The sequence below is a fragment of the Fonsecaea nubica genome (assembly GCF_001646965.1).
Source record: "Fonsecaea nubica strain CBS 269.64 chromosome Unknown Scaff17, whole genome shotgun sequence".
NCBI lineage: Eukaryota > Fungi > Ascomycota > Eurotiomycetes > Chaetothyriales > Herpotrichiellaceae > Fonsecaea > Fonsecaea nubica.
The window spans coordinates 200,712-227,473 of record NW_019173690.1 but is presented as its reverse complement, the minus strand read 5'-3'; the positions used below and the strand labels follow the sequence as shown (position 1 = coordinate 227,473).

General features: G+C 53.1%; 8 protein-coding genes and 1 non-coding gene across 9 annotated transcripts; 5 read left to right on the top strand and 4 right to left on the bottom strand.

Annotated features, from left to right (window-relative positions):
• Window positions 1-780: 780 nt before the first annotated feature.
• AYO20_03598 (hypothetical protein) lies at window positions 781-1,981 on the top strand (the record flags this gene model as incomplete). Its single annotated transcript, XM_022641899.1, has 5 exons — window positions 781-1,063; window positions 1,166-1,473; window positions 1,545-1,635; window positions 1,695-1,807; window positions 1,868-1,981. 5 exons carry the CDS (start codon window positions 781-783, stop codon window positions 1,979-1,981), a joined length of 909 nt encoding a protein of 302 aa, XP_022502132.1.
• A 1,305-nt stretch (window positions 1,982-3,286) lies between these two features.
• Window positions 3,287-4,996, top strand: AYO20_03597 (T-complex protein 1 subunit alpha; the record flags this gene model as incomplete). Its single annotated transcript, XM_022641898.1, has 1 exon — window positions 3,287-4,996. One exon carries the CDS (start codon window positions 3,287-3,289, stop codon window positions 4,994-4,996), a length of 1,710 nt encoding a protein of 569 aa, XP_022502131.1.
• A 2,150-nt stretch (window positions 4,997-7,146) lies between these two features.
• AYO20_03596 (hypothetical protein) lies at window positions 7,147-9,063 on the top strand (the record flags this gene model as incomplete). Its single annotated transcript, XM_022641897.1, has 1 exon — window positions 7,147-9,063. One exon carries the CDS (start codon window positions 7,147-7,149, stop codon window positions 9,061-9,063), a length of 1,917 nt encoding a protein of 638 aa, XP_022502130.1.
• Window positions 9,064-10,517: 1,454 nt separating this feature from the next.
• Window positions 10,518-10,594, bottom strand: AYO20_03595. Its single transcript has one exon. It is a non-coding gene; the product is annotated as a tRNA-Asn (tRNA).
• Window positions 10,595-11,987: 1,393 nt separating this feature from the next.
• Window positions 11,988-13,421, top strand: AYO20_03594 (hypothetical protein; the record flags this gene model as incomplete). Its single annotated transcript, XM_022641896.1, has 1 exon — window positions 11,988-13,421. One exon carries the CDS (start codon window positions 11,988-11,990, stop codon window positions 13,419-13,421), a length of 1,434 nt encoding a protein of 477 aa, XP_022502129.1.
• Window positions 13,422-14,328: 907 nt separating this feature from the next.
• Window positions 14,329-16,989, bottom strand: AYO20_03593 (pre-mRNA-splicing factor syf1; the record flags this gene model as incomplete). The annotated part of the gene is made up of 1 exon (XM_022641895.1): window positions 14,329-16,989. One exon carries the CDS (start codon window positions 16,987-16,989, stop codon window positions 14,329-14,331), a length of 2,661 nt encoding a protein of 886 aa, XP_022502128.1.
• A 971-nt stretch (window positions 16,990-17,960) lies between these two features.
• Window positions 17,961-19,003, top strand: AYO20_03592 (V-type proton ATPase subunit D; the record flags this gene model as incomplete). The annotated part of the gene is made up of 6 exons (XM_022641894.1): window positions 17,961-17,978; window positions 18,035-18,144; window positions 18,198-18,208; window positions 18,265-18,639; window positions 18,692-18,742; window positions 18,795-19,003. The coding sequence occupies 6 exons, from the start codon at window positions 17,961-17,963 to the stop codon at window positions 19,001-19,003; spliced, it is 774 nt and encodes a 257-aa protein (XP_022502127.1).
• A 173-nt stretch (window positions 19,004-19,176) lies between these two features.
• AYO20_03591 (hypothetical protein) lies at window positions 19,177-20,049 on the bottom strand (the record flags this gene model as incomplete). The annotated part of the gene is made up of 2 exons (XM_022641893.1): window positions 19,177-19,915; window positions 20,015-20,049. 2 exons carry the CDS (start codon window positions 20,047-20,049, stop codon window positions 19,177-19,179), a joined length of 774 nt encoding a protein of 257 aa, XP_022502126.1.
• A 4,489-nt stretch (window positions 20,050-24,538) lies between these two features.
• On the bottom strand, window positions 24,539-25,215 carry AYO20_03590 (hypothetical protein; the record flags this gene model as incomplete). Its single annotated transcript, XM_022641892.1, has 2 exons — window positions 24,539-24,867; window positions 24,924-25,215. The coding sequence occupies 2 exons, from the start codon at window positions 25,213-25,215 to the stop codon at window positions 24,539-24,541; spliced, it is 621 nt and encodes a 206-aa protein (XP_022502125.1).
• Between the last annotated feature and the right edge of the window lie 1,547 nt (window positions 25,216-26,762).

Genomic DNA, 26,762 nt, shown 5'->3' with positions numbered 1-26,762 from the left:
ACGGCTGCAAAAGACCTCGAGGTTGTGACTCGTCGATATTATGGTATCGCTTCAATCTCTTCTGGAGGATCTCGTCCGCGTTGCGAATCCATGCTCAAACCACCTTCGTGACAGCATCTTACAGAAAACTCACGAAGCACCATCAGGTGGTGTGATCTCATATTGATACCATTTCATCTTACCTCCTTTGCACCAGCTCGTTCTGTGGAGTAATGGTAGACAATAATGACATGACAAGACAATTTACCGATACTGGCCCTGATTTTATGACCTGTGCAGATCGGTATGCAAGATGACCACGCTAAAGGATACCCCTACCCACCTGCAAGGTCAGCACTGCAGCTTCGGCCATCCCCGTCCAGGACAGAGAACCAATCGGGACTTCGATGTGCCTAGTATCATCATAGCATGTCATCCAGTGTGCTTTTGTTTGTGTTGAATGACAGCCCCCCTTACCCGCCGAAGGCTAGTACCATGCCTGACAACTATGACGGATGTGGTCATGCACATTTGCTCGTGCTTGTGCTCGCGGCGGATGCCATCCAGGTTTCTATCGGCACCCCTGCCCCGGTCTAGCGAAGGCGAGTCGGGCAGGGGGAAATGCAAAAGGGAGTCCTCGAACATTGCAGTATCTCGCTCGAATGTGACGAGCGGTTAGATATGCTTTCTTTCCATTGACACCTCGTGGGTCCTTGAGGCTTTGTCTTGCCCCTGACCACAGTTGTGCTGTTCCAAATATACAAAGACCCTCGAGACAGAGCTGGTGTGACTAGATCGGCCATGGCATCTGCTGAAGAAGTGAGATACGAAAGACTCGAGGCTGGGGGCGACGATCTCGAAAATGTGCCATTGAACGAGAAGCAGGACGCTGCTTTCGCGTCCCGGCTCCCCTGGCGGCAACGTACCTCGTTGAACACACTCGAAATCGCGATTCGCGTCGTATTGGGCTTCTTCCTCGTACTCAGCTTGCTCAATATTGGATTCCTGCTGGGCGACAGAATCATTGGGAGGAGATGCGATAGAGGAATGCCTGCGAGTACCTCCTCGGACGATACCATATGGAGTGAGTTCCTCAAGCCCAGCATTGTTGTCCAGATCAAGGACTTCCAAGGCTGAATGGAAGATTTCTTGCAGGGGAGAGTCTTCGTAACTTGGCCGTCTCGAGGCCAAAGAGGTTTGATGCAACTCTTTACGGCCGGAATCAGTATAGAGGGCCTCCCAGTCCAGAGATTGATGCTGCTTGGGACAGGTTCACCACAAACCGCAAGTTCAATCATCCTCGATGGTCTCTGGGTCTGGGCTGACACAATTCTAGCTTGGATGGTTGAGACGGCTGCAGTCCTTAATGTATCTCGAGAGGAAATATACAGCTCTGGAAACGCCGCAGCATTGGAGACGGTCGTTGAGCTTGATCAGGACAACGGGGGTGGGTTCATGGGAACGCTAGAGGTCTTCCACCAATTACACTGTCTGGTAAGTGAACGTCAACGGACAAACCAGGCTACTCTCTACAGAGGTCGCACTGACAACCTTTGATGTGAAAGAATGTCCTGCGCAAATGGACATACTGGGATCACTATGTCGACACCGATCCATTCTTTCAGACCAGAGCCGATCATCGTCGAGAGCATGCCGGTGAGTCGCCTAAGTAGTGTTGACGGTTCGTCAAAAGGTTGACGTGGATGACCCGGCAGACCATTGTATCGACGTGTTGCGCCAGGCTCTCATGTGTAAGAGCGATCTAGGACTCATCCTCTTCCACTGGGTCAAGGGCATCCAAATCCCTTCGCCGGACTTCAACACTTTGGTAAGCAGCCATCCCCATGACCTGAAACTCGGGTGGACCAGCCTGACAGGATTATTATAGCACCAGTGTCGCGATCCCGAGGCGGTACTCTCCTGGGCGCGTGCGAACGAGGCCCCAATCACGCACACCATCGTCAAGTCGGCGGGTGTCACAGAGGCAGAGCATCCCTTTTGAGTCTTTTCTTGCATTTGCGTTATCTCTGAGGTTCTCCAGGATGGAAAGGCTGGGCGGAGGGTTTTGTCTGAAGCTAGAGACTGGCTGTAAATGAGCGTGATGACCTTGGTCTGTGCTTGTCAGTACATTTCTCATTGCAATGAACAACACATACAACAGGTCCTGCATGTGCCATTGACATAATGTCTTCTTTAGGTTCGGGCGCTGCTCAAGGAGGACAAGAATCAGTGTAGGAAGTATGAGGCCAACCTTGCCAGACTTGGTCGTCCCGGCAATTGCATTAGCATGCCTTGAGTTGTGGTATTTGGCAGCTCATTTCCTCTGTTCAGCTCGTCCTCAAGAAACGCGAGCCGTTGGGGATCTGACCAGTCGATGAAAGGAGGGTGCTTTAGCAAGAATCCACAATCATCGTCGTTGCGAGATTCATCCGATCTGGCAGATCGCATGGTACTGGCTCTGCAAGGGGTCGATTTGTCACAGCCCAACCACTCACCATTCTTCAGCTGAGGTCGCATCAGTCGATCAACCCCATCCTGAGGTTGCTTCATAACAGGCCAGAGTCGAAAAGCCCGTTCTTTGCATGAAAACCAGCCCACTATCATGGAACCCAAAGATACAGACCTCAAGATCTCGGTCGAGACCTCAAACTCAGCAAAACCAGCTTCAAATGCTCTTCTCGCTCTACCAGAGAAGGTCCGCAAGAAGATTTACGAACGGGTGCGCATCATATTGCATCCGATCTATGCGACCGCTTGGATGGTTAGTCTTGTCTCCAAGCGAAACTCAATCTTAGCCAGTGTCAGCGAAATCCCCAAACCTCCGAAACAGCCAAATCTGCTGTTTGTTGAAAGTGTGGCATATTGAGACCTGCAGGAACAGCCTTGTCCTGCGATTGTGGTGTTTGGGGAGTACATGGGAGCTATCTCGTCTGCAGCAGCAATTTTACAGACTTTCCACTTGATCCTCGACTCGACGTAGTGGTATCTGAAAGGCCACCAGGCGGAGTGCCGGACCAAGATGCAGCCTGTAGCTCAGTAGAAGCCGGACATATCGGTAGACTGGCCTGTGGTGCTCGTTGTCAAGATGAATGAAGTTGAACAGCGCAAAAGCGCAGGCAGTCTACGCCCTGATTAAAGCGGCGGGGCTAGGTGATCGCCTCGGCGCCAAGACCGAACGGTGACCCGCAGTCGCCGCCTTAATACGTGGAGTGATGGCGACGCCGCAGGACATTTTTCCTGGCTCTCTCTGAGCACAATATCTGGTGTCCTCATTCTCCGGCGCATTCTTTCTGTACCTTTATTCGCGATGGCTGGCATCTTCGAGGGCCCGCGCAGCGGTGGGACATTGTTTCTCGGTGGTCAGAAGATCAGTGGCCAGGACATTCGAGACCAAAATGTCCTCGCAACGCAGGCAATTGCAAATGTCGTCAAATCCTCCTTTGGCCCTTCAGGCTTGGACAAGATGATGGTCGACGATATTGGCGATGTCACGGTCACCAATGACGGCGCCACCATTCTCAGTCTACTCGACATCGAACACCCTGCCGGGAAAATTCTGGTCGATTTGGCTCAACAGCAAGACAAAGAGGTGGGAGATGGCACCACATCCGTTGTCCTTCTCGCCGCCGAACTCCTTCGACGGGCAAACGACCTCATGAAGAACCGCATACATCCTACCGTCATCATCACCGGGTACCGCCTGGCTCTGCGAGAAGCGGTCAAGTACATGCAGGAGAACATCAGCACAAAAGTGGAAGCCCTTGGAAGAGAAAGTCTAGTCAACATTGCCAAAACGTCAATGTCAAGTAAGATCATTGGCGCGGACGCGGATTTCTTTGGCAATATGGTAGTCGATGCCATGTTGGCGGTCAAGTCGGTCAATGCGCAGAAAAACGAAGTCAAATACCCGGTCAAGGCTGTCAATATCCTCAAGGCACACGGCAAGAGCGCGACAGAGTCAATACTGGTTAAGGGATATGCATTGAACTGTACTGTCGCATCTCAGGCAATGAAGACGAGAATCACCGACGCAAAGATCGCCTGCCTCGACATGAACCTCCAAAAGGAACGAATGAAGCTTGGCGTACAGATCACGGTTGAAGACCCTCAACAACTGGAGAAGATCCGAGAGCGGGAAGCTGGCATTGTCCTCGACAGAGTGGAGATGATACTGAAGGCCGGAGCAAATGTGGTGCTGACCACGAAAGGGATCGACGATCTAGTTCTTAAATTGTTTGTTGAACGTGGCTGCATGGCAGTGCGGAGATGCAAGAAAGAAGATCTGAGACGGATAGCGAAGGCGACAGGGGCAACTCTTGTCAGCACTCTATCTGATCTGAACGGTGACGAGAGATACGAAAAGGAACTACTGGGGTACGCCGAGGAAGTGGTTCAAGAACGCATCTCGGACGACGAGTGTATCCTGGTGAAGGGAACCAAAGCGTTCTCATCGGCATCGATTATTCTCCGAGGATCCAACGATTATCAGCTTGATGAAATGGAGCGGTCTGTTCACGACTCCTTGTCCGCAGTCAAACGAACCCTAGAATCTGGCAGCATCGTGCCTGGAGGTGGGGCGGTGGAGACGGCACTACACATCTATCTCGAAGAATTCGCCATGACCGTTTCTTCTCGAGAACAGCTAGCGATTGGAGAATTTTCGCAATCTCTCCTGATCGTGCCAAAGACCTTGGCCGTCAATGCGGCGAAAGATGCCTCCGAGCTTGTCGCCCAGCTTCGTGTACGTCACGCATTGAGCCAGAGGGTGCAAGAAGGAGAGGCCAATGAGAGAGAAAAGGACATTGCGAAGAAGCGACAGTATAAGAATTACGGTTTGGACCTGATGCGCGGCAAGGTTGTAGATGTCGTTAAGATGGGTGTCTTGGAGCCGAGCATGAGCAAGGTAAAGCAGCTCAAGAGCGCTGTGGAAGCCTGCATTGCGATCATGAGAATTGATACACTGATCAAACTCGACCCTCAAGAGCCACACGGAGAGGACGACGGGCACGGGCATTAGAGGGGCTTCGAACAGGAGAGGTACACGACATGATGCCACGAATACCGGGACTCGATCGGCACTAACTGCGCACCAGAGCAATCTATACGGCCAATGCGCACGTCTACAACGTCGCCCGGGTGGAGAAGAATAGCCAAGGACTTTGCCGAGAGTATCACAACTTTGTGCTGCAGAGATCGTCGGGCGACGCAATCAAGTCAGACTTCCGAGGTCTTTTGGCTAAGAAGTGATGACAGGAAATTCTGCGCTTGGGGTTTGGGGCTTGCGCGATGGTGTCGAAAAGTGAAACCTGGGAGCCATGATGTGAAGCAAGCAAGCCAGTGAGAAAAAGTGGCATGATCACAGGGCAGTTTGGCGCACGCTGATCCTGAAGTCTTCCGCATGAAGCAAGTCCATAGACGAGAAACAAAGAATTGAACGCCTTCTGCTTCGCAACATCGAGTTTGTCGAGGATGATGCTTCATGTCCATGCCAGACAAGGCGCAAGGCTGAAGCCACGCCAAGGCCGTGTCTGCTCTTCATCTGTCAGCAGGTTCAGGTTCACCCACAGTTGTTCACCCTCAGGATTCAAGTCATCCTCTTGCTTTTCTTGCTCTTGCTGTTTTGGCTCCCTATTTCTGTTGTACCCTGGACATGAAAAGAGGTCCTCCACTAGACTCTGAACCAGTACAGATCATGCCAGACACCTCACCAGGCGAACCGTCAGCGACTCGACAACCTCCCCACATCCAGAGACATTTCACTTCGAAGTCGGTATCAGCGTTGTCAATAGCATTCATCACTCACCATAGCCTACTAAAACACTATAGCCCTGATCCTGAACATCGTACCAATGTGCCTACCTATCTGGCCCCCACACAAACCAGGAACGCCTCTCGTAAGAACGCGAGTCTGCCCACCCTTGTACAGGGCGAACATCTAAGATCCTTTGTCTTCAACCAATGCAGGGGCCGAAACTGGAACATAATTACATCGGTCAGAAGATCTCTCGAGTCGATATCGTGGAATAAAGGCAACATAGGTTGCGCAGGAATGCATGACCCCGGCATACCAACGATGACATACCGGAGAAGGTGGAATTGCTATATTTGAATCTCCAAGCACCTATTGACCCACAGTTTGTCAGACAAGGGCTGTACAAATCAGTAACAAGAGTTATGCACAGAGTGTGGCATTGCGAATGCGTGTCCGGATGTCTGGCAGTCGCACAGGTAGCCATCACACTCTTCACCCAAAGAAGAACTTGCTCAGTCCCCTGTTCTGCCAACGATCGAACGATCAAGGAATGTCTAGATTCCTAAACGAGGTAGTTCCTCTTCTCAGACGTTTCGCTCGATCCGCCTCAAAACCCCTATCGCCATTGCCGATAACCGAGACGGACAACCCGACAAGGGACCGGGAGATCTTGAGCACAAGAGATCGTGCACATATGTTGTTGGGCATCACTCCTTCCCAAGAAAGACCTAACCGTCTACACGTATATTAGGCCTTCACGCTCTGCAGGACAGGTCGTCGGAAAATGCCTTTTGAGGCGGTTCTGATGGTCAAGCTCGTGTCAAAAGGAAGATCAGTCTGCTGATGTCTGTAGCTCCATCCTGGAGGCCGTCCTCGACATTAGGGAGTGATACCAAATGAGCATTCGTCTCCCTGATCGGCAAGCTCCCGAGTTTACGGTCGGCCGGGATCCTGATGGTTGTAAGAAGCGGACCAAGGATGCACCAAGACGCCGGACTGAGGGCGGGGGCTGGACATCGACGCGGACATGGAAACCCATTTAAAGGCGGTGGGAAGCCACCCAGAAGCTTTCGTGAACGATCCTGATGGTTTGATGATGCTAGCAAACTCATCTTTGTTGCACTAGCTGAGTCAACATGTGTCAGCAGCCAATGGTATAAGCTCACGAGCGATGCCTTGATCTTCCACGGTTCGACGGCATATGACCCTCTGATGTATCCATCGTTGACATTGGACAAACAGTATGAATTTTGTTTTGCACAAGGCTCGATACACGCATGCCAGCACTTGGAGAGACCCGACGCTGAGTTTGCGCTTGTGGGGGTCCCTGGGAACATATATGCTGGGCGATCAGGGTATTCGGCACCTTTTCCAGCTCTGCTCTGCATATTTGGGCTCCCTCGCCATTCTACTCCATGTCTAAAGGCGTGGGCTCCTTTCCGGGTGCACGGCTCCCAAGTCCAGGTTACTTACCTGAAGAACAACCCGCTCCTCAGAGACGCCACGGATCCCCGCCACCAGCCTTAGCGGGATTGATGAGCAACAGCAGTACAGGGACTAGTGGCAACCGCTCCACCTCAACTTCGAGTTGGAGTAATTTTGCTTCGACCGATGAGATCCCGGCACTGCAATCTGGCAGTCCATCAGTTGACCGCGGACCCACCCGACGAACAGTAACACTTCCAGCACCAGTACAACATTACCAACACTCGCTGCATCTGGGACCTGCTCCTCCGCTGACGAGATCTACCACGGATACCACGAGGACGTCTAGCATTGCTGACTACTCCCAGCCACATGAAAGACCATCGGAGCACAACAAATTGGGTTCGTCAACCCATTTGAGGCGGTTGACAGATGAGACAGCAACGGGTGCGCCAGACAAGTCAGCAAGAAGCCTAGTCACCAGTGTAGCAAAATTTGTCGAGGCATCGAGCCAGCGGATCACCTCGACGTCAGTGCCCGAACCTGTCGAAACACTTCCATTCACGCCACAGCCAGTGCATCGAGACAACGCAAGAGGCAGGATATCACCACAGTCACATGTATTGGCTCCAGGCACACACGGCAATGGGAAGCACAGAGCAGCAGATGATGAAGACGCTGACCATGGCAAGTCCATAAAGACGCCAGCAAACATCAAAAAGAAAAGGACGCCCCGACCAGCACCCAGAAGTTCAAGGCCAAGTCATCGCCCGGGTCGGAAATATGAAATGCAATGGCGCCTTGGTGCGGCACCGATGGCTGTCATCAAGGAGTCAAAAGAGCAGGCCAACTTTGGTCGAGTGCTCACTGCCATTTCCAACTATCATCAAGGTAATGCTGGTGGGATTTGGAGGACGGTCATGCAGCAGAATGCTGCTGGGTTTGACGGAAATGGCCTTTGTGAGGCTATGGCAGTCAGCATCATGCTAGCGGCAGGGTTCATCTCGTCTGGTCAGCCGCACACAGCAACACAAGTTCTGGACAGAACGTTGCCGCTCGCTAGAGCTTTGCTACTCAGCCAGCACCCGCAGCTCTGCTATTATTTCAACGAGATCAGCATGGATACTTCAAACACGGTGGCTGGCAGCGTTCGAGCATCGTGGAAGAGCTACCTGTTACCGCTTGCGATCCACACTCTGGGCGAGCGCCACCCCATATCGATCCTCCTCGGCACGCCCTTGACGACTGAACAGAAGATGAGAATGAGAAGGGAGGGACAGAGAGTGGCGCATCAGGAGCACCTTCGAGCCTTCGGGACTTACTCGTATCAAACTATGGTGCACCTTTGGTACTGGGCTCGGCTCACTGCGGCGTCAGGCGACGTGCCCGAATCTATCCGGATGCTCGAAAGCGTCGTGCAGGCTTGGGAACAAGTCTACTCGGCCAACTCGGCGGTGGCAATTACCGCCATTGTCGAGCAGGCCCGGGTGATGCTCGCATCTGGAGACGCCAGCGTCAAGGTGGAATGTCTCCTGAGTGACGCCCTGCGGCGAAACGACGTTCTGATCTCGGGTCAGGCACTCCAACCGCAGTTTATGGACGCAGCCGAGGCGAGACTTCGAGAGAGCTGCCTCATCTTCTGTCAGCTGGCGGCTTTCCGGTGTCTAGGACGCTTACACGTTATGAGACACAATCTCGGCAATGCAAAATGCTGTTTGCAACAAGCGCTGAGCATCGCCCAGTTGAACTTGGCCGAGGATTCTTCGGTGACCAAGCTGTGCCACACTGACCTGGTGGCGGTGGAACTGCTCCAGCTAGAAGAAGCGATGGGGGGCATGACGCTCACGGACCCGATAAACAGACTCCCTCCCATCACGAGTATAATCCCTTTTGCGCCTGTGGATTGACGGGCTTGATGCTTCTGACCACGACGCAGCGATCCATGTCTATTGAGACGATGAGGGTGTTAGTATTGAGAAATGAGACCGGGGGGCCGCAGCAGGTGATTTCACTGCGCTCTCACTCGTATAGAATGCAGATGATACATGTTTACAAGTACAGACCAAGACATGTGTACTCGGTACTCGGTACTAGGTCAATATAAGCTAGTGTTGTTGGCTGCGATTCAGGTGTCGTTACTATTCTTGGCTCTACATAATATTGTCAATCACGTCAACCGGCTGTCGGCTTGGCTCCCTGCAAACTACAAAGTTGTCTTTTCGCTGAATTCTCTGACCTGAGATTGTATGCTAGATGCATAAGAAGCCGAGTCGATTTATGACTCGCATCTTCCCCATGACGAGCTTCAACCTGGACCAGATGCCGCGACTTTTGATTTAGAGTCTCAGCCAGACCATCGCCAGCACCGACCTACACCTCCAAGCCTCATCATCTTGAAGTGCCAAAAAGATGTTCTCTTCATTCGTCAACTCCCTGACGCGGACACGACGGTCCTCGGACGACCGTCGCATGATGGAAGGTTGGGTACATTGGCATCAGAGACTGTGGGAGACGGTGCAGAAGAATGGCCACCTCGGATTGATCTGCTTTGGAGGGCCTCCTGTTCATTTCCAGATTGTGAGGAGACCCCCTTCTATCCAGCAGTCTGTTGACCAGTGTCCCTTTGGATCTGACTTTTGCTCTTTCGGGCGAGCAGCTACACAAGAGATTCGTGGAGAAATACCATTGGCTGGACGAACCCATGTTTCAAGAGCTGTTTGCCGTCACTCAGGCGCTCTCAGGCCCGGCGAGCACCAAAATGCTCTATTGCATCAACCTCAACCGGAATGGTTTCTTATCCGCCTTGTCAGCTTTCCTACTGTGGTCGTGAGTTTTCCCTGCCTCTTTTCTTGCTCCTCTGAAAGTTCTGCCGAAGAGGGTTCAACTCACTTCTATCCAGACTACCCGGGGCCATAGGGATGTACTGCCTATCACTCGGTATATCCAACGTTGACGACATACTTCCTGCTCCGGCCTATGCACTTCTCTCCGGCCTCAATGCCGCCACCGTGGGCGTCATCGCCCTCGCCGCCGTGCAGCTGTCCCAGAAAGCCATCACAGACAAGATCACGAGGATTCTGGTTTTTCTGGGAGCCACGGCCGGGATGCTGTACAACGCACTATGGTTTTTTCCCGTGTTGATATTCCTGGCCGGCCCTGTCACGATCATCTGGGACTTTCGATGGCCTCATGCCTTGTGGAGGAAGGTTGTTGGGATAGCACACAGGATGAGACACGCGCCGCCGAACCATGAAGTTGAGATGAACAGCACCACAGAACAGTCACCAGATTTTCAATGTAAGTATATGTCGAGGATTATCTCACTGTGCCTTCCCGTCAAGCAGATCGGCTGACATCAAACGATAAGCCAACGGGACGAACCATAGCCACCGAGCCCCCCAACAAGAGGCTGAGGCCTCCGACCTCCCCAGAACTTCCGATGATGTCCAACGCGTCTCGAATGACAGTCCAGACGCAAGAGTCATTCCCCGGGAGCGAGAGCTGAAGGTTTCCTGGAGATTTGGCACCGTTCTCATCGTCAGTTTCTTCCTGACATTCATCACCGTCATGGTCCTGCGCGGCGTGGTCAAGCGTCGACCACTGCTCTTCAGCCTCTTCTCCAACATGTATCTCGCGGGGACGATTATATTTGGTGGTGGCCCTGTTGTGATTCCCCTCCTTCGACAGTGAGTTGTGATGCAAGATCTACAGTTTGACCCCCTCACCCCTATAGCTGACACCGCTGGCACAACCCAGGTATATTGTGACAGAAGGGTGGGTATCCTCCCGAGATTTCCTTCTGGGGTTGGCCATCATACAGTCCTTTCCAGGCCCGAACTTCAACTGTACGTCTCCCACAGATTCTTTCTCATCCACCTTCCCTACCATCCTGTCTCAGACTCACAAGTAATCTACTGTATTGACCCTCTGCCACAGTTGCCGTGTACCTTGGCTCGCTGACGGCCATCAACGCATCATATCCCAGCGCCGCGGGCGCCATCATTGGATTCATCGGCATCTTCGCGCCGGGTCTGATCCTCGTGCACGGCACCATGGGTTTGTGGAGGGCGCTGCGCACTCGGCGATGGGTTAAAGCCGCGTTGCGCGGTGTCAATGCCGCCGCCGTCGGGCTGATCTACACGGCCATCTACCGGCTTTGGGAGATCGGGTACATCGACGAGGAATTCACCAGCGGTTCCAGCCTGGGCCGCGATCCGTGGTGGGTGGTCGTGACGGCGACGAGTTACGTCGGTGGATGCTGGTTCGGGGTTCCCGTCCCCGGGGCGATATTGCTCGGCGGTGTCATGGGTCTCATTCGGTATGGCGTTATATCAAGCTGAGGCAGGCAATCCATCCTATATGTTTGGGAATATATAAGAATGGAAATGTTGTGGAGTGTCAATGAGTTGCGACGTTGTGTCCAGTATCGTCCCGCTTCTCTGTCTCTAATTCACTGTTGTCTGTTGTCTGTTATCCAACCTGACGCGCCTGTGATTGATTTCCCTCCAAAACATTTCTCTCGACTTGGAATTACTTAAAGTGCAAGGCCGAGTCTCGGCGCTTGTCTTTGGATCCAGCCTTGCGTCATGGCTGGTCATGTTCTCCCCGCATGTGGCATGTGGCATGTGGCATGTGGCGGGGACATTTTCTCAAATCACTCAGTCCCTAATCTACCGCATCGAGTACAACTTGTGTATGAGCCCATTCCCTTGACCAGCTTTCCCGCCCCTCTCCCGAAAGAGATTAATTACGAGAGAAAAAGAGAGAGAGAGAGAGAGAGGAAAAAGAAAGAGCGATACCAATTACAAAGAAACAAGGTAAAGACAGAAAAATGGTCGCCGAAATAATCACCACAATCTCCCCCACGACCAACAAACCCATCCTGACCCGACACGGGCAATCGCCCGAGGCGATCCTAAAACTGGGCACGACAGCCCAGGCTGCCTTCAAGGCATACCGCGAATCCCACCCGACGCTCGCGTCGCGGCTGCAGATTGTGTCGCAGGCCCTGAAGACGCTGGTGGAGCGACAAGATGCGCTGGCGCGCGAACTCACGGAGCAGATGGGGCGGCCGATCGCGTACACTGCGAAAGAAATCGCCACGGCGGTCAAGAGGGCCGAGTACATGAACAAAGTGGCGCCGGACGTGCTGGGGCGGGACGCGAGGATCGCAGGGGAAGAGGAGACCGGGTTTAGGCGGTACATCACGCGGAGTGACCCCGTCGGCGTCGTGCTGGTCATCTTCGCGTGGAACTACCCGTACCTGATCCTGGTGAACAGCCTGATCCCTGCGCTTCTGACTGGGTGCGCCGTGATTCTCAAGCCGAGCCCGCAGACGCCGACCGTCGTCGAACACATGGTCGACATCTTCCGCGGGGCGGGCCTGCCGGAGAACGTCATCCAGTTCCTCCACTGCGGGAGCCCCGTGGACCTCAAGCCCCTGATCCTCTCGCCCGACGTCAACCACATCTGCTTCACCGGGTCCGTGGCCGCCGGGGTGGCGATCCAGACGCTGGCGGCCTCGCGCGTCTCATGCTCCGTCGGGCTGGAACTCGGGGGTAAGGACCCGGCCTACGTGCGCGGGGACGTGGACGACGTCGCCTGGGCGGCCGAGGAGATTATCGATGGCGCCATCTTCAACTCAGGCCAGTCGTGCTGCGCCATCGAGCGCGTCTACGTCCACGCCGACGTCTACGACTCTTTTGTGACCGAGGTCAAAAAGGTCTTACGGGGCTACAAACTCGGCGACCCGCTGGACCCATCCACACACATCGGGCCCGTCGTCTCCCAACGGTCCAAAGAGACGATCGAGAAACAAGTCGCCGACGCCATCGCCGCGGGCGCCGTAGACGAAACACCGGCCAACGCAACCTTCAAAACACCCGCCGGCCCGCCCGAGGGCAACTGGGTGGCGCCAACGCTCCTCACGAACGTGAACCACACCATGTCGATCATGCGCGACGAGACCTTTGGGCCGGTGATCCCGGTCCAGAAGGTCTCGGGCGACGACGAAGCCCTCGCCCTGATGAACGACTCGCAGTTCGGCCTGACGGCGTCGATCTGGACCAAGGACACGCGGCGCGGCGAGGACCTGTGCGGCGCCGTCGAGGCCGGCACCGTCTTCGTCAACCGCGCCGATTTCCCCAGCCCGGACCTCGCCTGGACGGGCTGGAAGGACAGCGGCAAGGGCGTCACCCTGAGTAGACTCGGCTTCGAGCAGTTTGTCAAGGTCAAGAGTTTTCACGTCAAGGATTATCCAAAATAAATATTCTCAAGTGAGTTCCCTATCCAAAGTGGATTTCGTTACCTGTTCAACGTCATCTGTGGGAGGATGGTTTGAGGACCGATAGAAAATGGAGGGGGGAGACATACGTGTGCTGCGTCAGGGATTGAATTGAATTGAAACGATAAACAAACCCAATGAAACTCACCCAACGACAATCAACGAAGAAACAGCGCGCCGATTTCAGATGTTACGGATACATCACATCATATCATACCATATCTTATCGTATCATATAGACCGGAAGGGGAAGGCAAGGGGAAGAAGGGAAGGAATAGATAAAAGGAAATAAAGGAGAGGATCATTGAAAGTTGACAAAGCTCCCCTAAATTGCCCGTTGTCTTTTGCTCATTCCCCAATGTCCAAGCGAATGATTTCGTTAAAATGTACATATCGCCATCCGCCTCTGGAGGACACATACGTACGAGTCGCGTCACGATCGAGCGCGAACTGCATTGACCGGGGGCGCTGAGAGAGAGAACCGTAGCAATCCACAAGTAGCCACCAAGAAATCTTTGGAAAATCCCCAGAATGAAGACCAAGCAAGTCTGTATCCTTCGACACCACACCAGCCCTAAGTAAACGACAGACTGAGTGGCTCACAGGGAGCGAGAAGGCCAGCACCAACAGAGTGAAGAGAGATCCTATCCTCCCTTGCCTCCCCAGCCCGAAAACGCGTCGCTGAATGGTTCCAAAATGCCCCCTCCCCAAATTCCCCGGGTATCTCGAGTTGGACCGAGTTCCAAGTAAAGTCAAGTTCAGATCAGCCACAATGTACATTTGCCTCGTGGGCAAAACAAAGGGAAAAAAAGATCGCTCATGTTTCGTTTTGTGTCGCAGGTCGCACAGCTCCAATAGGGGAACTGGATCCCTCGAAATCGTGGAGCATTCAATCATCGTCAATGTCAATGGCATCTGGATTCGCAGCCACCGTTTGGTCATGTTTGTTGGCCGTGTCGTCCGCTGCTTTCGGTGGCGCACGATTCCCACCCTCTGGCCCTGTGCTTGCTGCAACAAAGCCAGCTGGTGCTCTTGCCTGTCTCTCCAATGCAGCCATTGCATCCTGCGCCTCTCCGTTTCGCCGTTCAGCTCCTTCGCCCTCGCCCTCACCGACAACCGCAGCAGCAGCCTGCCCCCTTGCAATTGCCTGGCTTGCGATAAATGCAACATCTGTGTTGAACTGCGCAGCCACCGACCTCTTGATCCTGAGCATCTCCTTAAAGGTGTCCTCATTGCCATGGGCCACCTCGAATTTCTCCCACGTCTCCCAGAATCCTTTGTCGACTCTGGGATCAGCGAATTGAGATGCGTGGCCATAGATTGCTCTTGCGCGATCGATCTCTCCCAAACGACGCTCCATTTCTGCAAACTTGAGACACATTGTCTTCGCCTCCTTATCGGGCAACGAGGCGATAGCACGTTCGTAGATTGGGCGTGTAGATGTCAGTCCGAAGTTGGTGGCTGATTTGGTAATGTAGAATTCGAACATGGATAGACGGTCGTCGTCGCTCACGGCGCGTGTGGCGCGTTCGTAGATCCGCATTGCTGACCGGGCCAACCCTCGCTCTTCCTCTAGACTGCCGTACATGAGATAGATCGATTTAGCGAACTCGGGTGGGCATTGCTCCACGGCTTGCTCGAAAAGGTCCCGAAGGCGCTCGATCCCGATTTTACGGTTGACAGCTTTGGTGAGATACAGGTTCCACAGCTCGAACGCAACGGGGTAGGTGAAAACATCAAGGCCTCGTTCGTAGACCTTGAAGGATTCTTCAAAATAGCCATGCTCTTCGAGAAGGTTGGCATAGTTGACAACAGTTTGCGGGGTGGCAATGCGTAGTTCGAAGATACGGTCATAAACTGCCCTGGTGTCATCCAGAGAACCCACAGATTCCACGAGGTCGACATAGAATGACCAGACTTTCCAGGACTTGTGTACACGTTGCTGTGGCGATAAAGTTTCATCAAAGTAGTCGACCGTGCTCCGTTTCGGGGCTTTGGTAGCTGTAGCCATGACTTTCATCGCACCGTCAAAGTTCTCGTTCCTCAGCTCCATCTCGGCCCAGCCAATCCACGTGTCGGCGAGCTCGGCGACGGATTTGTATGGCACTTTAACCGCTTTGTCGAGAATAATTCGAGCTGTGTCCAAGTCGCCGGCCTCTTCGTAGAATTTGGCGTAATTCAACCAGAGTTCGTGAAACTTGCCAACTGCCTTTTTCGGGGCGACTGCTGCAATCGCATCTGTGTATGTCTGGACAATCTCTTGTTTGTTGTCGTTCCACAGAGCGACCCGTTTCTCCCACTCGACCACGTTATTGGGATTCTGTCGTAACAATACGTCGTTGACCAGAAATGGGCGGCGATCCATCAAATGTTCAAACCGCATCATTTTCAGATCCAGCTCAAAGTCTTTGTCAGGATCGATAACTCCTTTGGCGGCACGGGCAGAAGCAGCGTCCATCAGCGTGGACAATATAGACTCCTCGAACTCGACATACGCGTCAAAGATCATGGTAAAATCACGCACTGTCATCACGGTGGTAATGCCTTCCTCGAAAACATCTCTCGCCATCTCGAAATCTCCGCGGGTGATCCAGTACGTTGCGAGGCCAGCCCACAGCTTGCCACGTTGGTCGGCAAATCGTTCTATGCCACTTCGGATAATGGTATCAGGGTCGAATCCAGAGACCGAGCTATCACCGATGTCTCGAGCCTTGTTGACCATGAGTTCTACCATCTCATTCCACAGCTGGAACTCGCTTTTGATGTGCTTTGACCTGAACTTGGGGTTGTTTAATATCTGAATGTACCTTTTTACTGCCTCGAGGTAATGACCGGTCTCGATGAGGAGTTCGATGTAATCTTCCATATCTTCGGGATGCACTTGGACATAACGAGCCCATATCTTGACCGCAGTCTCTCCTCCAGCTGAATTAGCAAAGGACTTGTAGGGCTTCCAAATTCTGTTGTGTTGTGTGACAGGCAAAGCGCGGAGTGCGCGGTCAAAGGTCCTTCGCGTTTTGGTGACATAGGGTTGACGGAGGAGGAATGTGAGGTACATCTCCCAAATGACGGGCATCTTGTTCAACAAAATGAGGGCGCGTTCGAACAGGGCATTGACCTTGTTGAACTCTGTCCGGTACTTGACGGGGTTTTTCTTCTTCAGGTGTTTGATCCGGAAATCCAGATACATCTTCCACAGTTTGTATGACCGCGGCAGTTGTATGCATGCCCTCTCTTGTACAAACGCCTGCTCGTGGATCGTGCCATTGCGCATTTTGAAGTCGATGTAGGTTAGCCATGGTCGGACGCTTCCGGGGTTGCGGAGGATGTCCTGTTCGTAGATGGTGTCTTCATTGGCGATGAGGTACAGGTCGGGCTTGACGGATTTCATGGCGACCTTCGAGTCGTTACGCGACCGGCGGACTGTGCCAGGCATGCCGCGTTGTCGTGCTGAAGAAGTTCTCCTCGACTTTGCTAAATCCAGATGCAGGCAGCCGAAGATCTCGGAAGATAATTTAGTCGATTCCGGCTTGGCATATTTGGAACTCATATTGGCCTTTCGTCCTTGACCTTGCAACTCACTGTTCATGGCCCTTCTGCCACGTATAATCGAATGCAGAACCGTGTTGAGAGGACGGCTTTGGCTGTAACACATGCTATTGTGGAGCCGGCGCTAGTTGCGGTGAATATCAAGTATCGCGACTTTATTCCATGCTCGCTGCGAGCAACCTTCCAACCCTGATAGAATTCACTAAACTCCATGTGATATCCAGGCAAGTCTAAGCAAGCCTAAGCAAGATGATTGGTGCTTCCATGGTGGTATGCAATTAGATGCTGGGACAGATCGCGTTTTACATTTTTTCATCCACAAAGATCGAATACGTTGAGTCTGATGGTGCCCGTGGCTGGCCGAAGGAAACATACAATATCTACCTGGTACTTGCATCGAAAATCATTTGACAAGGTTGGGTGTGTGCGTCTTCATTCTCACCTAGCACTCGCCGGGTCTTTCGTTGAATTTCAATGTGATTAGAAGCAGACTCGAAGGTTCAGGCCATGATCCCATCGCCACGCGCCTGCGAGATACCATGACAGAGACGAGTAATTTCATGTTCATTAAGATGCCTGCGGTCTTTAAAGTATCAAGCTGGCTTTCTTGCGCAGCGGATGTCTGGGTCCTGTGGAAGATTCAACCTGTGAATCTGCCCACAGATTTTCTCATGGCATTTCTAGGTCCCAGAAGTAGCACTGAATATTGCTTGAACTCTCTAAGATACCTAGTAAATACTCACAAAGATAGGTACTCGTATGGTCTCAAGGCTGAGCTTCCATATATGTTCTGTGCACGGGCTAAAGTTTTAGCGAAGCTTGCTTGGCAACGTCATGCCTCCCCGAGCCTTGCAGCTTCGCCAGGTGCAGGTGATAAGCTGTGGTCCATTGATCTTCGCTGCTCCAACTCACAATTCAGGTGTCTCTGTATTGACTCCTACCAGACAGGACGAAAAGTAGTCCGCAGACAAGATGTCGTCCGGCGCAGGGGTGAGAAGGCCGTGCGGGAAAACAAGAACGACGTTCTTACTGACCACTGCCTGTAGAGAGAAGCCGTCTTTCCCACGCGGCAGGCGTTGGGTCAAATGAACTCGAAGTTGAAGGGAGCTCAGACCGGCCACAGTCTATTGAAAAGAAAGAGTGAGGCTCTGACAAAGTGAGTGTATTCACCCCCATTGCTCGCATCGTCACATGCTAATCTTCGAACAGGCGGTTTCGGGGTCTGTACAAGCAGTCACACCCTCCTGGCGGACCCGCGAAGCTAAAAATGCCACAGAAATCCTCAAGAGAATCGACGAGGCGAAACGGAAGATGGGCCGAGTCATGCAGATTGCGGCATTCTCGCTCGCCGAAGTATCATACGCAGTGGGCGGAGACATTGGTTACCAGATCCAAGAATCCGTCAAGACAGCCAGGTTCAGGATCAAGACCAAGCAAGAGAATGTCTCGGGTGTCTTTCTGCCTCAGTTTGAGGGGTATACAAAGGACGAGATCAATGACTTTGGCCTGACGGGCTTGGGCAAGGGAGGGCAGCAAGTGCAGAGGTGTCGCGAGACCTACACCCGAGCAGTTGAGACGCTGGTGGAGCTGGCAAGCTTGCAGACGGCATTCATGATTCTCGATGAGGTCATCAAAGTCGTGAACCGAAGAGGTAGGGTTGTCGGACTCTATGAAGATCGAACGGAAGCTGACCGTCGACACAGTCAACGCCATTGAACATGTCATCATCCCCCGAACCGAAAACACTATAAAATGTAAGCTCATTGGTGTTCCCCGTTCCCTGCAAGCTTCTGACACCCCTTCTAGACATCAACTCCGAGCTGGACGAGCTTGACCGAGAAGAATTCTACAGACTGAAAAAGGTGTCGGGGAAGAAACAACGCGATCAAGCCGCGGCGGACGCTGAGCTCCAGAAACAGAGGGAAGCTGGAAAAGGCAAGCCAGAACAGGAAGAAGATGGTGCGCAGCCGCAGGATGTACTAGGCGAGCACGAGGACGAGGATGTTATTTTCTGATGTGACTTTACACAGGATGAGAGGACCCTGCGAGATGTTGTATGCTTTTTTATCCTCAACGCCAGCCGAATCCATGCATGGGTATCAAATACAATAGCTGGCGGCAGTAGAAGTTGCCCCAACCATATCATAACACTTCCCTGGGGCAGTCCAGCGCAGCCTAGCACCACCGCTCAAGCTCGTTGATACGTGACCCTGATTCCCTTGCCCTCGTCACCCAGTTGCATACCAGCCGTCGCCTCCTTTGCACTGATAGCACCAGCCTCAGCCTCGTATTCCACAAATGCAATGCCCTTCCGTCCAGGCACCATGCGCACTTCCTTGAACCCTTCGAAACGACTGAATATCCGACTCAGGCCGTCTGCGTCGTAGCTGTCCGGCAGATCCCGCAGGAAGAGAATCTTGTTGGGCGGGAGGTACTCGTCGGGGATGATGGCCGTGGTGTTGGTGCCCGAGGCCTTGAGGCCTGCGCCCTTGGCCGCCTTCGCAGGGCGGGCGGACAGTCCAGCTCCTGGTGCGGCGGGTTCGGCGGGAGCGGCGGCGGCAGCAGGCCTCTTGAGGACCTTTTGCTGCGTGGCCTCGAGGGCCTGGCGCCTCTCCTTCTCCGCGATCCTGGTCCTCTTCCACTTCTCGAGGCCGTGTTCGCCGTCTTCGCGCAGCACCGTGGCGTCGGACCGCGTGCGCGCAAAGTCCAGCTGCATAGGCTTGTCGAACAGCTCGAAGCCGTTGATCTCCTCGATGGCCTTGGCGGCCGACTCCGGCTTGTCAAAGACCACAAACGCCTGGCCCTTCGCCTTGAGGTTCGACTTGGCCACCAGGTCGATGATGTTGCCGTACTCGGAGAAGATCTCGGTGAGGGCCGTCTTCATCTGCTCGATCTTGATGCGCTCTTCGAGGTTTTTGACGTAGACCCTGGATCAAGAGCGAGACGCGTCAGTCACTCAGCACGTGGTAGGGGAGGGGGGTGTTCTCATCGTTTGGTCGAGTGAGAAGGCCTGTGGTGGGACATACGTCGAACTCGGAGGATTTTGCGTGGCGGTCGTCATGACTGCTAGCTTTTGATGCGAGGTTCAAACCTGGGATAGCCTCTCGTGACAATCATCAATCGGCCTGTCAACTCATCAAGATATCAATCGTGGAGCGTGGACGGTGGAATTTGGGTGCGACACTGACACCTGGTGAGGGCGCTGGGTGCGGAGGTGAATTTCATCGCGAGGCTGTCGCAGAGCCGCTCACGTGCTACCGCCGCTTTTACACCATAATGTTCCACAAATCGGCCAACCCTCTCACGTATCCCCCCCGTAGCGCCTTAGACTTGTCAATACACTGGCCACCCAAGCACAGTATCATGAAACTTGGTCCCGAGCCTCAACGCCCTGCAAACTCACCATAGGCGAGTGAAAGACACCACGAGAAGCCTTTGGCCGCTTTAAACTGTTCCTTACTCACAGCTCCAGTTCCAATTGGACGCTGTTGGTGTACGAAACCGAGGACCGAGTACACCCGTGTTATCTTCGTGGCCTCTCCTCGGACCATCCGTTGTCCCCAGTCGAAGTCTCTTCAAATCCAAGATCTGCAGTACTAAACATTTTGGACAGCCCGGAGTTTAGAAGACAAGTGTCACGTCCTGCTATCGGATGGTCAAAACCATGTCACACGTCAACAAGCCATGGGACTGTGCAGCATAGCGGACAAACCATTTGCCACTCCATCTTCGCGGAGCTCTCGTCAAGTAAACCCCATGGAACCTATGCACCGTTGTGTACGAGCAGTGGAGTGGAGAGAGCAGCAAGAGCCTCTTCTGCCGAAAGGTGGGGTGGGGCGAGGGACTGCTGAAGAAGTAGCTTAACCACCAGCAGCACCAATCGGAGGGCTTGATATCTAAGCTTATCGTCAAGCAGGACTCGGCTGAATGTCAGGATTGCTGCTTTTGTCCAGACGAGTAGTCCACCCAGAGCAAGGGGAAGCGAGCCGTCAATCAATGACTTGATCAGGGATTGTGCGATCGCGTAAGCTATTTCCTTGGGGAGAGTCCATTATTTGTTCCTGACCTATTTTGGTCCCTCGCCTGTGTCCTCGGTGTGTACTCCGCACTGGTATACTGGTGGGTGGGTGCGTGGATGGGTAGAGGAGACGATGCCATTTCCCTGTTTTTCCTCCTGCTGCGCGGACGCTCACTGGTTGAAGCAAAGCTCGGGGAGAAAAAGGTCCAGCGACCCCTGCGTTTCAGGGTGCTCCCTGCTTTGCCCACCCTCGCTTCTTTCCCTCTGATTCCTTCCTTCCCTGTATGACTAATAAAGCTTATCTAATTTTCAGCCTTATGCCGACAACAAACCCCAATGAGTTCGTGAAAAAATATACTTGGCCGTACAAATATCGCCAAGGGAAAAACAGCCATGTCAGTAGCTAACCCCCAAAACAGCAGAGATACACAATCATTGCGCGCTGGAAAAGTTGGGCGCCAGGAATAGATTTCAGAAGGGGGAGGTTTTGTTAAGCGACGTTTCTGCCTGATGTGGCAAAATATGGGTGGGGATCTGACCCCAAACTCCGCATGACCTGGGAATAAGCGGGCTCTTTTCAACGAACCCGACGGGCTGACAAGCTGAGCTCCTCTCTACAAGTGCCCAGAGGGAGCTTATAGTGTTCTGCCAAGCCAAGCGTCATACCAAGGAGTAGATGGAATGAGAAGGAAGGACTCAAATTGGTTGATACCACCGTTGCATCCCTTTATTTCAGACCTCGTAATGAAATATAACCCGTACCTGTCTTGTCATCTGTCGCGTCACGGTCTTTTCAAGGGACTTAAAAGCTTAAAAAAAGCCCTGCCGCCAGTTCAACGGGAGTGGAGGCATCCAAGCTGCCCACGCCATTCCCACTTAGGCTAGCTTCCATAGATTGCACCCGACCGATCTAAAGACCCGGCCTGGTGGAATTGGCTCGATTGAGCGTGTTACGTCCCCTCCAATTGGTCGCCCCACAATTGAACGTCCAACTCTGTGAAACTTCACCTCTTTCTTTCCTACATGCCCATTTCCTCCCGTGCACGCGTTCCTCGGTCGCTCCGTCGGGGTTCACGTCTAAGAGAGAAAGACAAGGTGTTGACGAAGAGGATCAAACACGCCGAATTACCCGAAGGTCATTGATTCAGAGTGACGGGGCGACAGGGCGACAGACAGCCAGATTCTCCTGTCCTGTGCACTGACGTAGCGGGCATTCTTGGGTGAATGTGTCAGAAACCAAAAGCCACAGCTCAGCCCACGAGTGGCTCACAAGGGGGCACAGAGACACACAGACAGAAAGAGGGAGAAAGGAGGCGAAATGTTCTGGGTCTGTTCTTGCCTCTGTCGGCCAGTCAACGGTGGACTTTGCTGCCAGGTCAATGGTTCGCGAACCCCCCAGTTTGATCGCCTTTTTCCATCATCCCCGGTAGGGCATCACCTGCTTTGGTTGCCTTTTGCCTCAACCGTTATGGATTTATCTCCGACTGACACAGAAGGACACGCACGCGCACATGCTCCTCGGGTTCCGCATTATTTCCCTTTTTCTTTGTCCCGGCCCAGCAGAACCCAGCACCCAACACCTAGTCCTCTCCGTACCGTCTCGTCGTTACCGGAGATATAATTACTTTCCTCAACTTTACCTTGCCGCTTTTATCCACGTAATTTTCTAGACAAACCACCCCCCCCCCCCCCCCCCAACCCTGGCACCTACGTGCCTACGAACCTACGTTGGGGGGCAAATGTAAACGCGCTCGTCGGCATCATAGCTACATACGTACCTACGTACGCACCTCGTCACCTCGCCGAGAATGCTGAGTTCTGGCCCCCCAGCCCAGCGAATCTACTCACCTACCTCGATATGGAAATCCAAACCACTCTCTCCGTCCCCGTGCCCGTCCTCCGTCCCCTCCCATCTCATCCCATCCCACCAGATTCCTTGGGTAGCAGATTGATGGTCCATCCATTCATACCCAAGAGTATGTACGAGTATGTATGTGTGTGTGACAGACACCAAAGACCCAACGCTGAAGCCAAAGTCAAAGCTATACCCACCCTGATGCATGGCTTAGCTTAGAGTTGGTTGTCTTGGGACTTGGGTCTCGCCACCCTCTCCTTGTGCTGCGTCACTCTTCACTCTTCACTCCCATTGCAGTGTGCAAGCTGGTTCACGTAGGAGGAGTGTTTGTTAGTGGCTGGACTGGCTGTGCAGAGCAGAGTAGAGCAGAGCAGTGCTGCGCAAGTGCCCGCCATGCCATGCCATGCCACCTTGCTGTTCCGCCTCCTTCAGCTCGTCGCTCGTCACTCCTGCCCCTGCCTCTGCTCTGCTCTCCCCCGTCCGGCTGGTGGGTGGCTCGGTCGATCCCTTCCTTTCCTTCTCTGCTCGTGGCCCGTACCGCCCCGCAAGACAACACACCACAGCGCTGAACGCCACCCTAGCACCGCTGTATGTAGTTACCTACAGGCTCGTTCTCTACCTGCCCTGCCTGCCTACTCGTAGATAGCTATGCATGCAAGCACTTACCTACCTAGACCGCCTACAGCGCCTAAAGTCTAGCCCCTGCGTGCCCCCCTACGACCGATCTTCTAGGCTCCCTTATAGGGGATCGTCGCCCATCTACCTCCTCCCCCCGCCCACCAAAAAGCCCTACAAGGCGAAGTCACTTAGCGAATACACCACCCACCCAGCCTTTTCCTCGGGGAGGACCTACACGCCCAAGGGCACTCGCTCCGGGGGGCCTACACACATACTTTACCTACTTGTAGACCTTCCAGGCCTTTCCTTTCGGCCTCTGAAGCCTCTCCCCCCTCTGTGAGTCATTTCGCCGTCCCCCTCTCCCTTCCCTTCTTCGGGAGGTGTCTGTACCAGCACGCTCTCCTAGTTTGTAGATTTGTAGGCGTTGCTTCATATTTACATGTCCGTCTGGCCTGTTCAGTCGGCTTGCAATCTGCAGATCGATCTACAGAAAAGTGGACGAGATGCGAAAAACCTAAGCACGGGGAAGTTACTTCTCGGAGGGTGATCATCTAACTGGACCTCGGGCGACGAAGAAAGATGGAAAAGTGTGGGTATAGGTGCGGAGGTGGAAGTCGAAGTCGAAGTTTGGAACTTTCAAAATACTCGAGCAGCAAGTCGAGATGGCCATAGGAGAAAAATCAATTGTCAATAGGTAAAAATTATCTGGTGTCACATCGCAAAAGTTTTGGGCCAGACTCTTGTCCGGCACATCTCATCATCCCTGTGCTGGTATTCAAATCATCCGGGCCGTGGTACGTGTAGAAGTATGTACCAACATCTTTTGAGAAAACACCATTTTGTCCCAAAACCCCATCTCGAGCAAAGCAAAACCAACCCTGTCATCAGAAAAAAAAAAACCAAATCTCAAAGTACGGTGGGCCCTTCCTATGTATGCCTCTGGAATCCCGCACCAATGCTCATGCTCATGCTGTCTTCGTCTCCAGAATAAACCAAGGGTGAGATATCATACGTCGCGGGTATCGTGGCTGCAAAAGTAACGTAAAGCGGTCGCAAATCTTAGCGATCATTGCGATGTTTCGTGTGCAAGTGTCGGTGCAGATCGTCCATGGTCTGAAAGACCCGCGAGCATTTTGGACACTTGAACCGCTGAGGAGGGACCATGCCGCAATGTGTGCACACCTGCTGCGGGTGCTTCTCTAGGATATGGTTGTGGAGATTTCCGGGACGAGCGAACTCGCTCTGACAATAGGTGCATCGGAGGCGAGTGCCTTGCTCGCGAAGGTGGCGGGTCAGGTTGGTCTTTGCGTATTTGCCGGCAAAAAACTTGCCGCAATCGCAGAAGAGGCCGCCAATCTCGTCAATGACCCTTTTTTCGGCCTCTGAACCTGAGGGGTCATTAGAGGTTGGACACATCGCCTGCGAAGAACAGAGCGAGACTTACGTTGTTTGGGAGTCATCTCCCCGTCATCATAGTACCCATTACCATGGCTACATCGACACTTGGAATTTGGTGTGCTCGGAGAAGGAGCTTGTGCAATTTGTGTAGTCAGGGAGTTTTCTGTGCGGCCTAAGGAGTACGCAGCCGGTGGTGACGCAGGCGACATCGAGTTGATGTTCGCAGAAGGGCTCACCAAAGCGGATGCAAAGCGAGAGAAAGGTTGCTTCGGAAGGGAGGTGTTATTGCCTTGACCAGCTGGTGGAGGATGGATGGGCATGTTCATGAATGAAGACATCGTCAGAGTGAGGATTTGCATCAACAGCAAGAATGTCCGAGACCAGACGGTTGAGATATGACCGGAACTGGAACTATCCAGCGGATTGATTGTGTGTGCGTCGGGAGTGTTTAAGAATAACTTGCTGTAGCAAGGTTGAGCAGTGATAGAAGACAGGGAGATCAGAGATGACAACAGGGTAGACTTGAGGGAAGAGAAGGAGATAGGTTGATAAACGATGGAAGGTATTGAGGGGGTTGAGTCGCAGGACAAGGGGATTGGGACAGTGAATATTGTGGGGGACGGGTTGGGATGAGGAACGAAAAAACGACAGCCAAACCAAGATGATGAGAAGTCCCGAACACTGCATGTTGGGCAGCGGCATGGTGACACTCGACATTCACGGCGCTTTACCATCGATAATTACCTCCCAAAACCGCGTAACGAACACGTCTTGTACCAGTATCAAACGCCCAATGGTCTTGCATCTCGATAGAGCTAGGTTCGTCCCTCGAATAGAGCAGCAGGGCGACACTATTCTTTCTTGGGACCATTTCTTTGTGGATAATGCCATCATACCCAGGCCGAGTATGCGTATGACCATTGCGTGCTGACCAGTGACAGGGTGCCGAGCAGTGGAGACATGAGTCCCTCGTGCCAGCGAGGTTGATTGGATGAGAAAGGAAGAGTCGGCAGAGGGACTCATTTTCGAGGAGGCCGCTTAGTGTGTGCTGGTTGAGTCCAAAGGTCGAGCGGGCCGAGGGGGCCAGAATGCCGGAGGGGTCTTTGGAGGGGCCTGCAGTCATTCATCACCAAACACACATGAGTGTGAAGGGCGGTCCTGTGCAAAAGTGCAGACCATCGGTGATGCGAAGGAGAAGAGACGGACGTAAGCCTGTGGAGGAAATGCACAGATGCGCAACCTTGAACGTGCCAACCGATGGAAGCTGGAACCTTTGCAAGCAGCAGAAATAGCAGTGCCAGAGAGATTCCGTAAACACTGGTGTTCTGTGTCGCACCCTCAAGGCAGGCAAACTGGCGGCTCAAAATCTTTTGGCAAGGACGAATCCAGGAATGATGAGAAGAACGGGGACGGAGATGATATAGTTTTATGGAAATCTCCCCAAATATCAGACCATCTTAAACTGTTGAACAACACCAGGGGATCGATTATATCACAATCCATGGCTGAAGACAGACCTTTTGCTCAAATTGTCTCCTTCTCCGTGCCCTTTGGTGTTCCATGTGTGTTGGACATGCAGATAGCCATGCCTTTGGCGAGCTGAAGGGCCCTGGTGGCGCTCGTTAAGGGCCTGGAGGCTTGCTGTGGTGCTTCTGAGTGGTGCAAGGGGATCATCAGGGCTGCAGCTGGTTGGGGCCGGCACAGGGGCTGTGCAGCTCTTCTGCGACTTGGAAGTGTGCAAAGGTCCCCTTTCCATCACGCAGGCAATCTGAGGTAGTTGAACTGTTCAGCTAACCTTCGACGCCTGTACCACAGCAAAACCTGTTTGGCAACCACAAGGCAGGAATTCCATAGCAATTTTTTGAGTGGTATGAGCCTTTGTTTC